This window comes from Sorex araneus, chromosome 9, assembly GCF_027595985.1.
Source record: "Sorex araneus isolate mSorAra2 chromosome 9, mSorAra2.pri, whole genome shotgun sequence".
Classification (NCBI taxonomy): Eukaryota; Metazoa; Chordata; class Mammalia; order Eulipotyphla; family Soricidae; genus Sorex; species Sorex araneus.
The window spans coordinates 3,086,134-3,098,735 of record NC_073310.1 but is presented as its reverse complement, the minus strand read 5'-3'; the positions used below and the strand labels follow the sequence as shown (position 1 = coordinate 3,098,735).

At 61.1% G+C, this 12,602-nt stretch overlaps 2 protein-coding genes across 2 annotated transcripts in view; both read left to right on the top strand.

The window, feature by feature from the left end:
- The first annotated feature begins 1,065 nt into the window (after window positions 1-1,065).
- On the top strand, window positions 1,066-9,867 carry PSMD9 (proteasome 26S subunit, non-ATPase 9). The gene is made up of 6 exons (XM_004611037.2): window positions 1,066-1,287; window positions 2,875-2,977; window positions 6,191-6,402; window positions 7,047-7,148; window positions 9,322-9,410; window positions 9,567-9,867. Exons 1-6 carry the CDS (start codon window positions 1,150-1,152, stop codon window positions 9,592-9,594), a joined length of 672 nt encoding a protein of 223 aa, XP_004611094.2. The 5' UTR covers window positions 1,066-1,149; the 3' UTR covers window positions 9,595-9,867.
- A 1,359-nt stretch (window positions 9,868-11,226) lies between these two features.
- The window catches only part of CFAP251 (cilia and flagella associated protein 251), a 30,246-nt gene continuing 28,870 nt past the window's right edge, over window positions 11,227-12,602 (top strand). Inside the window, exons 1-2 of the mRNA XM_055147196.1 lie at window positions 11,227-11,293; window positions 11,633-12,095. Of these exons, the coding sequence (XP_055003171.1) occupies window positions 11,646-12,095 (450 nt within the window). The 5' untranslated portion in view covers window positions 11,227-11,293; window positions 11,633-11,645. The remainder of the gene's footprint in view (window positions 11,294-11,632; window positions 12,096-12,602) is intronic.

Below are 12,602 nucleotides of genomic sequence, written 5' to 3'. Positions count from 1 at the left end.
ACTATTTTTTTTAAACCAAATTTTCAAGAAACATTTGACAGGCACTGAACTAAACCAGTACCTCAGGTCTGCAAAGCAACCTCCCTACCACACGGCTGCCTCCCCAGCACCCTGAGTGCTCAATACTTAATACCCCCAGCACCTGGGACAATGAATGGGACATTAATACCCCCAGCACCTGGGACAATGGTGGCCATTGAGACAGTCTTCGATTGTGGTTAATACTGCGCCATTTCCAGATGACACCTCAGAGAAGTAGCTTACCTCAGGGGACATATTTTTGGGTAAGTGCCCCAAAATGTTTTATTATTTTTTTTGGGCCTTGCCATACTCAAGAACTGGCGGATGGGGTGGGTACTGCTGACGGTGCTTGACCAGTATGCCCAAACCACTGTGTGCTGTGGCCTTGGGGCCCAGAGGAGCCTGGGTGCCGTTGCCCAGGCTGGGACCCACTACTCTTATTAACGGGTTTGTAAGGTGGTGTGGGGGCGTGAAGGAGGCTGATGTGTCCTCTCGACCCTCGGGGCGGAGTACAGAAAGAGCTGATGCGGCCAGAGAGACTCATAGCAGGGCAAGGCGCTGACCTTGCACACGGCCCACCCGGGTTCCATCCCGGGTCTCACACATCCTCCCTGGAGCCCCGAAAGCGGTGTTCTTCCTGAGCACTGAGTCAAGAGTAAGCCCTGAGCACTACTGGGCTCTTGGTACGCTGGAGCACTGGGTGAGAGCAGAACTTTTCTCTCATCTCCCAGAGCCCCGGGAGATAGCTGGGACAGGAGGTAGAAACTGGAGCGCATGCGGGAGCTCCCATCTTCTCCCCCACACCGAGGCCCCATGCACCCCGGGGAATGGACCCCCCAAAGAAAGGCTTGAAAAGAAAGAGCAAGCGGGAACCCTACCGTGCCCCGGCAGGCCAGTACCAAGCCGAGGGGAGCGCGCAGCTCCGCAGCCCGGGGGTCACGTGCCCAGAGGGGCGGGCCCTATACAAAGTCCCGCCCCCTCATAGCCAAAGCCCCGCCCACCAGGAGCCCCGCCCCTCGCCGCCGCCGCGCTCGCGGGCGCGCGGCCGCGGAGTTTTGGCTCCGCCGCGCAGCCGTAGCCGCAGTCTTCTCGGGCGTCCGCCGCCGGGAGACCGGGCCGGGCTCGGCGATGTCGGGGAAGGAGGCGGGCGGGAGCGAGGACGGCGCGCGGGGCGGCCAGGTGACTGTGGCCGACGTGCAGGAACTGATCCGGCGCAAGGAGGAGCTGGAGGAGCAGATCCGCGCCAACTTCGCGGTGCTGGACGGCGTGAGTGGGCCGGGCGGGCGGCGGCGCCCGGGAGTCGCGACGTGGCGGAACCGGGCTGGGCCCGCGGCCGGGACGGCGGGACGGCGGGAGGGCGCCGGCCCGGGGCCCCCGAGCCCCGCCGGGAGTGATCCCCGAGGCACCCCGGGCGTCGCCGGGTGTGACGCCACAGACAAACGAAACACTCGGGGGCCAGGCGCCGGGGGTCCCGTGACGGCCCCTGTTCCCGGGCGTGCAGGGCCGCGCTCGGCGCTGCCGTGGGAGCGGGAAAGCCGGGCCCGAGGGAGCCCACGCCCGCCCGTCCGCGGTCCCGCGGGGCCGGCCCCGCCCCCCGCGACCCGGAAGCGTGAGTTTTCTTTTTCGGCTCCTGGAAAGCGCTCGCGGCCCGTTGGCGGGGGACGCGGGAGAGAGCCGGGGCTGGAGTGAGGCTGGCGCGGGCATGAGTTTCACGGCATCCAGCCCGGTGCTGGGGGACCCGATCGCCGAGCAGGGGGGCCCTCGCCCCTCTCCCCCAGAGCCAGGTGGGCTCGTGCGTGAGGCCTGAGAATCAGGTCTGTGCTGCGCTTTCCACTGGACTTTCCTACCGCAGGCAGGATGCCATCGGACTGGCTTCCTGTACTGTTGTGCCCCGAATACTTCTCGTCAGGGTACGGGGTCCCTGCACCCTAGGAGATGCCCACAGCCAGCGGCAGGGTGGCCGCACCCTAGTGACCGCACCCTAGTGACCAACGCCCCCGTGGGAGAGTGGAGAGAACTTGGATGAAACTCCCGGTTCAAAAAAAAAAAGCTTTTTAGTTGATGCTGTCTTGGGGTCAGACGCAGGGGGGCTCAAGGGTCACTTCCAGGTCAGTGCTCAGGGGCCCTCGTGATGGTGCTCAGGGGTCTACGGGGTGACAGGGAATGAATCGGGGCGCCTGCATGCAAAGCCTGTGCCCGCCTTCAGCTCTCTCTCCTGCCCCTTGGATCAGCAGTGCCTGCGCCGTGGCCCTCGCGTTCCTGGCCGTTTTTTGCGCCACGCTCTGCTCTGCGGGTCTCCGGGCAGCCTTGGAGGACCTCAGTACCGGGCGCAGAGCAGGGCTAGAGCAGCAGCTGCGCGGCTGGCAAGTGAGGCGCAGGGCGCAGGCGCGGCGGCCAAAGCAGCGGGGGTGGTGGGAATCACCAGATGTGGCCGGGGGCGCCAGGAGCTGCTGCAGACGACGCATGGGGCCAGCTGCAGGGCCTGGTCTGTGACAGCTGGAACATCAGTTTAGCCTCCAGAGTTTCAACCGCAGGAAGAAACAGGTTTGGACCTCAGCGATGGCACAGTGGGGAGGGCACCGCTCCTGCCTCGCTCCTGCCTTGCTTGCGGCTGGCCGGGGTTCAATCCCTGGCAACCCATAGGGGCCCCTGAGCACCACTGGGTATAGCGCCCCCTACCCCCAAAGCAGAAAAAAGAAAACAGGTTCCTGTGTGAGTTTGGCTCAAAGGCAGGGAAGGAGCAGCGTCAGCTCGGGGCTTGCTGCCCTAATCGTGGCTGCATGGGGCAGGGGCCCAGGGGTGCTCTGGGGACCCCAGGCCTGGCCGTCTTCTAACCAAGCCTCCTCCCTCCAGCAAAAGGGTGTTGGGATGAACGAGCCGCTGGTGGACTGTGAGGGCTACCCCCGCGCCGACGTGGACCTCTATCAAGTCCGAACCGCGAGGCACAACATCGTCTGTGAGTGGCCCTGACTGTGGGATGGGGGGGTGTGCCAGCGCAGCTCTGCACCCCCCGCTGCCCTCCTGCCCAGCCCTGCCCCTCGTGGCCCCGTGCTCTCTAGCTTCCCTTGCGTTTTTGTTTTTGTGCCACATCCAGCAGTGCTCAGGGGTTCCTTCTGGCTCTGCGCTCAGGAATGACTCCTGGCGGTGCTCAGGGGACCATATGGGGCGCAGGGGATTGAACCCCGGTTGGCTATGTGCAAGGCAGACGTATACTATCAATGTACTATCACTGTACTAGCACTCCAGCCCTCTCTTTTTTTCTTTTTCCTTTGTTTTTTGGGCCACACCTGGCTGTACTCAGGGGTTATCCCAGGGGTGCTCGGGAACCAGATGAGGTGCAGGGGATTGAACCCAGGTCGACTGCATGAAGGCAGTGCCCTATTTGTACTGTCGTCCAGCCCCTACCTTTCATGTTGTTCTGGAGGATTTTTCCTCCTTGTGGAGAACTGATTGTCACGACAGAGGGCCCCGTCCAGTGTGGATGGCCACGCGCTCAGCTGGACGTGGCGGAAGCCATATGCAGCAAGCGGACTGCATCCCCACAACACGGCGTGTTCCTCTCCTCAGTGATGGCAGCAGAGAGGCGCGACCTGCTGGCCACCAGGGGCTCGAGTCTGCTCGCCCTGCCGTGGGCTTCCGTACTTCTAAGGGCGGGGAGGTCAAGGTCCCAGGGGCCGCGATGCTGCCCGACAGTGTGAGGGTCTCCAGGTCACAGGACACACTCAGAGGCATTGCCTTTTTCTTTTCTTTTTTTTTTTAAAGATTTGGGAAAAAGAGGGCTGGAACAGTAGTACAGTGGGGAGGGCATTTGCCTTGCATGCAGCCGACCCGGGTTCGATCCTCGGCATCCCATATGGTCCCCCAAGCACCGCCAGGAGTAATTCCTGAGTGCAGAGCCAGGAGTCAGCCCTGAGCATCACTGGGTGTGACCCCCTAAAAAAAAAAATGATTTGGGAAAAAGAAGCCTGAGGTTTCTACCCAAAAATCCATTGTAGGTGGGAAACGGACACTGGTGGAGGGATGGGTGTGGGGTCATTGTGTGACTGAAACCCAACCCTGAAGAGCACATCATGTTAGACAGAGCAGGGGAAGCCGTGTCTGGATCGCCAGCCCTGTGGGAAATTGGGGGCTTTTGTCAAACCCTTAGATTTCCCAGGGACCCCCGATCCCTTGGTTTGGGGGAGTCTGAGAAGTTGTTCTTTCCGTGTTGCTAAGCGCCTCCCCTGCATTTCTGGATCGGAGAAGGCGTCACTCCGTTGACTGATGGATCCCTCTGGGGGGGATGGGGGTGCCCGGCTGTGCCAGCGCCAGGATGAACCCTGGGACCCCTCACGTGAAGCAGTCGTGACGCCGCCCTTAGAGCCTCCGCCAGGTTCTCGCTTTGTTCCGTGACTTAAGAGCCCGAGAGCCCCTTACTGGCTCCTGGAGAACCTTTCCCATAGGGTCAGTTATTTATTTATTATTTATTGCTTTTTGGGTCACACCCCAAAAGGGGGTTCCTCCTGGCTCTCCATTCGGGAATTACTCCTGGCGGTGCTCGGGGGACCCTATGGGATGCTGGGGATTGAACTCGGGCCAGCGCGTGCAAGGCAAACGCCCTCCCCGCTGTCCTATCGCTCTGGCCCCTCGTAGGGTTATTTTTATCATTCATTTTGGCCTTTGGGACTCCTCTGACTGCTCTGCGCTCAGGGAACTATGTGCCGAGCCCAGGATCGAATCCTGGGCCTCCTGCATGCATGACAAGTGGACTGTTCCCTCCGTGCCTTGTACTATTCCTGTCTGTCCCTAGACTTTAATTTTCAGAACAATTCAATTTTGGATTCATTAAACAATTGGGAAAATAATGGGTCCCAAATACTCTCTACCCAATTTCACTTATTATTAACATCTTACTTTGTTAAAATTTTTTAAGAATTTCTGGGTTTTGGGGGCTGGAGCGATAGCACAGCGGGTAGGGCGTTTGCCTTGCACGCAGCCAACCCGGGTTCGAGTCCCAGCATCCCATATGGTGCCCTGAGCACTGCCAGGAGTAATTCCTGAGTGCAGAGCCAGGAGTAACCCCTGTGCATCGCCAGGTGTGACCCCAAAAAGTGAAAAAAAAAAAAGAATTTCTGGGTTTTGAACCCCACCCGGCAGTGCTCAGGGCTTACTTCTGGCTCTGTGCTCAGGGGTCACTCCTCACGGGGTTCAAGGGACCCTGTGGGATGCCGGGGTCCAAACTCTGTTTGGCCATGTAGGGCAAGCTCCCTGCCCACTGAACTCTCCTCTCTGGCCCAGGGCAGGGTTGAGAGGGTTGTTTTTAACATGTCTTTGGAGGGCCGGAGCGATAGTACAGTGGGGAGCACGTGTTTGCCTTGCACACGGCCGACCTGGTTTGATCCCATATGGTCCCCCATGTACTGCCAGGAGCAATTCCTGTGTGCAGAGCTAAGAGTAATTCCTGAGCATCACTGGGTGTGACGCCAAAAAGCCAAAACCAATAAAATGCCTTTGGACCCATTTTCTCCTAGGAGAGGGGGCTGCTTTGTGGATTCTGATTAGATTTGTGACACATCACAAATTGGCTCCCTCACTTGATTGCCTGGCGGGCTTGGATTGCTTCCCTGCCTGACGGGTGTGCTGAAGGCTCTGGGGTCGTCAGTCTACTCTGGGGGTGTCTTCTGAGTCAGAGCGGCCGCGTCTGCCACGTAGACCCCCGTCCACACCTCCTGCACGCACCCGGCTCTCCACGTGCTCGAGTCTGTGGCCCCTGTGTGTGGAGCGCCCGTTTCCCCCAACGCTAGGCCCAAGCAGCTGTTCAGCCGGCAGTGCCCACGGGGGGAGCCCCATCAGGCCCGGCTCCGGAAAGGTGGGGCCCTCTGCAGCAGAGGGAGTTCCTTGGAGGTTGAATGGAAGTTTCCAGAATGCCAGCCCTCCCGCAGCCTGTCGAGGTGCTGTGTCCCAGGGCCTGGCGTCAGAGTTCAGCCTGCAGAGCCGCGAGCATTCACCTTGAGGGGAGCCTGGGCTGGGTTTCACCTCAGACCTTCTCGACCCCCCACCCCATGCTGCCCCCGCTCCCATCACGGACGCCAGCTGCATCCCGGGGGGCTTGTCACTCCCCAGCTGCGGGGGAAGAGAGGCCTGGCTGGAGTTGGGCAGAAAGGCCAGGGTCTGACGGCGCCTCCTGCAGGTCTGCAGAACGACCACCAGGCGGTGATGAAGCAGGTGGAGGAGGCCCTGCACCAGCTGCACGCGCGCGACAAGGAGAAGCAGGCGCGGGACCTGGCCGAGGCCCGGCAGGAGGCCGAGAGCGCCAGCCTGGCCCAGGGCCCGGGGCCCCACGCCCTGCAGGCCTTCGCCAAAGTGGGCAGCATCAGCGCGGGCTCCCCCGCCAGCAAAGCCGTAAGCCTGCGCCCTAACCCTGCTCGGTGGGCTGGGCGGGGGCCCCGGGGCCTTTGCTGTCCTCTTACGGGACACGGGTGGGAAGTGCCGCCGGGGAGGGCACTCGGCTTCCTGCGGGCACTGCATCAGCAGTCGCCACCCTGCGAGCCCCCGCTCTGCCCAGGTGGCCGCCTGATGGCCTTCCTGGCCTTGCTCAGGGGCCTGGGCCCCCTGGCTGTAGTGGGCCTGGCCCTCACTGGCCAGCTCCGCAGGCGCCCCCACCCCGCCAGCTGCACGGTCCTCCCGCTGTGGCTGATGAGGCCGCCTGTCCCCGCTGTGGGATGCACAGGCCCTCCCGTCCCTCCTTGCCTCTGCACCAGCTTCCTGCTTCCAGCCATCAGCAGCCGTGGCCGCTGTCCCCTCAGCTGACACAGGAGGAGGCAGCCTGTCCCCTTCCCACCAGCCTCCCACTTGCAGATGGGGGCAGCTCTCCAGCAGCGCGCTGGGGGCCGGGCTGCCTCAGGGGCCTGCCGGGGTGGGTCAGTACTCGGTGCAGTGGTGCTTGAGGCCACCTCCTGGCCCCAGAGAGCCGCTCTGAGCGGCTGCCGAGGGGGCAGTGGCCAGCGTCCCCTCAGCTGGCTTTGCTCCGTCTCTGCTCTGCGCAGGGCCTGCAGGTGGGTGACGAGATTGTGGAGTTTGGCTCCGTCAACACGCAGAATTTCCAGTCGCTGCAGAACATCGGGACGGTCGTGCAGCACAGCGAGGGGGTAAGTGGGGGCGCTGGAGTGTCCCTGGGCACGGCCTTCCTCGTCTGGACTGCTCTCCTCCCTCAGTCTGGACAGGTGGAGGTGTCTTGGGGAGGCCCCCCCTGCCCCCTGCTCTGTGCTCTCACTTCCTCTTCCTGCTTCACTTCACGGTGTCCTGGAGGAGTTCCATCGGGCATGGCCACATCTTTTACACTACCGCGTAGTACTCCTAGTGGGCAGGGTAGCCCATGGCCACCAACTGTCCAGGGGCAGTTCTGTTTCCAGTTTTATGTTTTGGGGCCGTACTCGGTGGTGTCCAGGGCTCCCTCCTGACTGCAGGGACTCAGGGAACCATACAGAGTGCTGAGGTGCGAACCCAGCCTGGCTGTGTGCGAGGCAAACACCCTCCCTGCTGTCTTCCCGCTCTGGGCCCTGGTCGCTTCAGCTTTGTGCCAGTGTGCCCCGTGCAGCGTATGTGGTGGGCACGGCGTCCAGTGCTTGGAGCCCGCCCCAGCTGCTCCGTGACATGCTTTTCCTCTGTCCATCTCAGCAGTGCTGGGGGCGGGGCTCTTTCTCTCACGGACCACTGGTTGAGGTCTGACTCCCTTGGCTTCACCTGTTTACAGTGTGGGACTCGGGGCTCAGTCCCTGCGTGGAGTCACGTGCCCACGGCTTTAGGACACCGCATCACCTCAGGAAGGGGCTCCGGGGCTAGAGATAGTGCAGTGGGTAGGGCACTTGTCTTGCATGCAGACGACCTGGGTTTGGTCCCCTGAACCGGTGGGTGACCCAAAAAAACAAACAAAAACCAAAAACAAAACTCATAGGCTGGAGAGAGGCCAGCAGGTGGGGCTCTTGCCTTGCATGTGGCCAACCTAGGTTTAATCCCTTGGCACCACATCGGTCCCTCGATCATGGCCAGGTGTGGCTCTAAAGCCAAAAAAAAAAAAAAAAAAAAAAAAAACGAGGGTTGGGGCTGGAGCAATAGTACAGCGGGTAGGGCGTTTGCCTTGCACACAGCCAACCTGGGTTCGATTCCCAGCATCCCATATGGTCCCTCAGCACCGCCAGGAGTAATTCCTGAGTACAGAGCCAGGAGATACCCCTGGGCATCGCCGGGTGTGACCCGAAAAGCAAAAAAAAAAAAAAAAAAAACTGAGGGTTCTCTGTTGAGTGGGTGGAGCCCCACTTTGTGTGTCCATGCCCAGTGAGGGCCACTGGAATATTTAGACTGCTTCCATTTTGGGTGATTAGTATAATAGTTTCTGGGTTTTAATCTACTTTTTTCTAATTAAATGTTTGAAAGACTATAGGTCTGTAAATTTTTTGATACAAAAGTAGTCACTCATTGTTTTTTTTTTTGTTTTGGGTTTGTTTTGCTTTGGGACCACACCCCGAGATGCTCAGGGGTTACTCCTGGCTCTGCACTCAGGAATTACTCCTGGCGGTGCTTGGGGGACCCCATGGGATGCTGGGGATCGAACCTGGGTTGGGCAAGGCTAGTGCCTTACCTGCTGTTCATTGCTTCAGCCCAGTTTTATTATTATTGTTTGTTTGTTGATTCTGTTTTGGGGCCACACACAGCAGTGCTCAGGCCTGAACCCAACTTGAAAATAAAGCAACACATGAATTGAGTCTTTCTAGATTCAAGCCGGCTTGTGTTCTGCTTTTTTTGGGTGGTTTTCAGTGAAACTGCTTCAAGTGCTGTAGTATATTTGACTGATATTCCCTGAAGATACTTGGCGTGTTTCAGCCTTGGACTTCAGTTCTGGGGTGGACGTTAATTCCCACAGACTGTGCCTTGTGTGCGCCTTTCAAAGATCTGCGCGGTGATGTTTTCCCAGGAATACGGTACCAATTGGTAGCTCCACTGGGCACCCCAAGAGTGTCCGATGCTCTGTCCCCAAACTTTAGTATTGTGCTTAAAATAAGTACCCTCGGGGCCAGAGAGACGGTCAGATAGTAAGGTCGTAAGGTGTTTGCCCTCATGAAGCCGACCTGGGTTCAGTTCCCAGCACCCCACACGTCCCCCTGTGTCCCGTCTGGTGTAATTACTGAGCATCGCCGTGTGTGGCCCAAAAACAAACACCAACAACAAAAATCGCCTTTACCAATGTGGGCGAGAACTACTGTGAGTGTTGTCGTCCGAAGCTCTTTGAGCCAAGCCGACCAAGGTCATTTTCTTCCCTTGCAGCGGCCCTTGAATGTGACGGTGCTTCGAGGCGGGCAGCGGCACCAGCTCAGACTCGTCCCAGAGCGCTGGGAAGGAAGGGGGCTGCTGGGGTAAGCCCCCTGCCCCTGGCTTCTCCCTGCGGTGACTGGGCTGGGGAAGGGTGTCTGCGGGGAGCCCTGGTGTGGAGAGTACAGTGAGGGCCGAAATACCGCCCCCTGGCGGTCGTGGATGGAGCCGCATGCTCATCCCTCTTGTTTTTCTTTCAGCTTCAACATCATCCCTTTGCAAAGGTGATTGTCCCCGGGACCCGAGGAAAAGCATCTTGCTCTGCTCTGGCTGGGGCCTAGCAGTGTTCCCGCCCTCTCTTCCCTCCCCGGAGCAGCGGGAAGCCTGCACTCCAGCCTTCTGCCGCAGCCTCTCGGGATAGAGGCGTCGTCCCAAACCTGGTTTGTGTTGGCGCAGTGTCCCAAGAAGCCTGGCCCGCGGCTGTGTGGGCAGGACTGACTCTGCTGGCGACAGCAGGACTGGATTCTCGCAGGATCCGCCAAATAAAAGTTTTCAAGTGCTGCTATGACCAGAATTTCTTAGAAACTTCTCAAGCCGAAGCCCCAGGCAGCTGGACGGAACCACAGCTGTGGGCCCCCGGGACTGCGGGCTCACGGGCGACTGTCGTGGGACGTGCAGACGCCTCTGGGTGCAGAAAGAGCTCGCTCGTGCAGAAAGGGCTCTTCAGCACGTGGCCTCCTGAGAGAAGGGGGGAAGCAGGAGGCGCCCCAGCCAGCGCCCTCCCGCACACCCTCCTCTCTTCTCTCCCCAGTTTCACTTGTTTTGTTTTGGGCCATACCCAGCGGTGCTCAGGGCTTACTCTTGGCTCTGCTCTCAGAGTTCACTCCTGGTAGGACTTGGGGACCTTGTGGGGTGCTGGGATCGAACCTGGGTTATCCAGTGCCAGGCAAATGCCCTGCCTGCCGTCCTTACTTCCCCAGCCCACACCAGCTCTGTTCTGTGCTTGGCATTGCCCTGGGCACGAGCACTGTGTGCAGAGCTGACCTCGGGCATGCTGATGCTTCCTACTGTGGGTCTCTGGGCCTGGGTGACTGACTCACTCCTGTCTCCCATCTTCGCTCCCACTGAGTTTGTGGGCCTTTGGCTCCAGGAGGTGATGGCAACAGCTGAGCTGCACACAGATCCACGCCTGCCCTGGAGGTGGGCTGCCCCATGTCCCCCCGCCCCAGTAGCCACACACCTGCTGTGTCTCCTGGTGCCCACTCTTTTAAGTCCTGTGCCCTAATTCCGAGGGTGTTTCAGAGTATAATAAACGCCGCGTGTACCGTTCAGTGTATCCCCTTCGTGGGGTGTGCCACATGCGTTTAAAATCACCGCTGGGACACTGGGGTGGTGACAGCCGAGGGCTGGGGGTATAGCTGAGCAGGGGAGCCGTCGCCGCGTGTGCGAGGGCCTGGATTTGATCACGGAATGGGTGGCCGCCAGGCAGCGTGGGCCCTGGGCCTCGGCGGGAGCTCCAAGGGTGCAGAGGCCGGAGGGCGCGGGCGGGGCTGACGCCAGTGGGGGAGCAGCCTGCGGGTGCTGGTACCCTAGGCAGGTGCTGAGCCCCAGCGAGCTGACTTTACCCCACGCGGCCAGGGAGAGATGCTGCGTTCCCGAAGCCGCACGTACAGTTTTCCCCTGTTGCTTTCCCCGAGGCCTGAGCGTGCACTGAGCGTGCAGAAAGCCCCAGAAAGCCCCGGGAACGCGGAGAGGAGCGTGGCCGTGCGGCTCCCCGGGGCGCCGGCAGGGGGCGTGCCAGTCCTGCCGGCCGCCTGGCCACGTGACCCGCCACCGGTCTCCTTTCCGGCCTGTCGCGGCTGGGTTATCATGGGGACAGGGTGCGTGGGTAGCAACCGTTGCTAGGGGGCCGGTGGAAGAGAAAGTGGCCGCCAGAGGCCCGGGAAAGTGGCCCAGGGGACCAGGCGACTAGGCGGCCCGGGCAGCTGTGAGTCGGGTCCCCGCTGGGCAGGCTGGTGCTGGCGGGGGTGTCCCGGGGAGACCTGAGCCAGCCCCAGGCCCCGACCCGCCTGTCCTGTCCTTGACGCCTGGTCCAGTGGGGGGCCGGGAAGGAAGCCCGAGGCTCCGCCACCTTGTCCAGCGCAGGCGGCGGCCGCTCTGTCGCTCCCTGGAACATGCCCGAGACGTGCCCGGGGTGCCCAGAGCGGTGGGGGTATCTCTGTTACTCCTGGGGTACCCGGCAGGCGCCACACTGCCCCCTCTCCCCGCCAAGGCCCACAGGGCCGCTCCAGGGCAGGCCCGCTGACCGCCCTGCTCGCGTCCCCAGCGCCGGCCACAGCATGTCCGAGGAAGAGGAAATCCCGCCCGCGGACTCGGAAGATGGAGAAACGGAAACGGAAGAAGAGGAAGCCCGAGAAGACCACAGCTCAGCCTGGAGAGAATCTGGGGAAGAGCGGGCGAGGGGGCAGCGAGGGGAGGAAGGGAAGAGGAAGGGAGTGAGATGGGAGGAAGAGGAAGGTGAGGAGGAAGAGGAAGGGAAGGGAGAGGAAGGAGTGAAGGAAGAAGGGAAGGAAGGGGAGGAGGTGGAAAGGGAAGAGGAAGAGGAAGAGGAGGTGGAAAGGGAGGAGGAAGAGGAAGAGGAGGAGGAAGAAGAGGAGGAAGAAGAGGAGGAAGAGGAAGGCGAGGAGGAAGGAGATGGGGAGGCAGAGGCTGCCCAGGAGGAAGAGGAGGAGGAGCCGGAAGTGGAGCCCGCCCGGGGGCAGACGGGGGCGGAGCCAGAGCCGCCCCTGGTGAGTGGCTCCCGAGGCTCGCTGGCCGAGTGCTCTCTGTGGGCCAGTCTGGGTGCTGGGGTGCGTGGGGGGATCGTGTGTGCAGAGGGTGTGCGGGGTCTTGAGGCCCCAGACCCGGAGGTGCTTGTCAGAGGAGTGTCACGTGACTGTTAGTGGGAACAAAGCCCAGAAGACAGCCGCAGGAGCCTGCGCGTGCACCCCACGGTCCCCAGCACCAGCGTGGCCCTGAGCAGAGTCACGTGCACCCCAAGACACACACAAAATGACTAAGCCCAGGGGCCAGAGAGAGCGGGCAGCGGGCGGGGCCACGGGCTCAGTCCCTGACCCGGGCTTCACCCCGGCACCCCATACAGTCCCCCAAAGCCTAGCGGGAGTGACCCTGAGCACAGAGCCAGAATAAGCCCTGAGCACTGAGCACTGCTGAGTGTGGCCCCCAAACAAATGGAAACACACTCGGTCCAGCAAGGAGGGTGGTCAGGAGAAGCTCCCCGGAGGCGGTGCCCTGTG

Bases quoted from the DNA above. Each gene is read 5' to 3' on its own strand.
- PSMD9 (XM_004611037.2), top strand. From the start codon at position 1,150: ATGTCGGGGAAGGAGGCGGGCGGGAGCGAGGACGGCGCGCGGGGCGGC. The intron at 6,403-7,046 runs GTAAGCCTGCGC...TGCTCTGCGCAG, and splicing joins GCTCCCCCGCCAGCAAAGCC to GGCCTGCAGGTGGGTGACGA. The intron at 9,411-9,566 runs GTAAGCCCCCTG...TTTTTCTTTCAG, and splicing joins GAAGGAAGGGGGCTGCTGGG to CTTCAACATCATCCCTTTGC.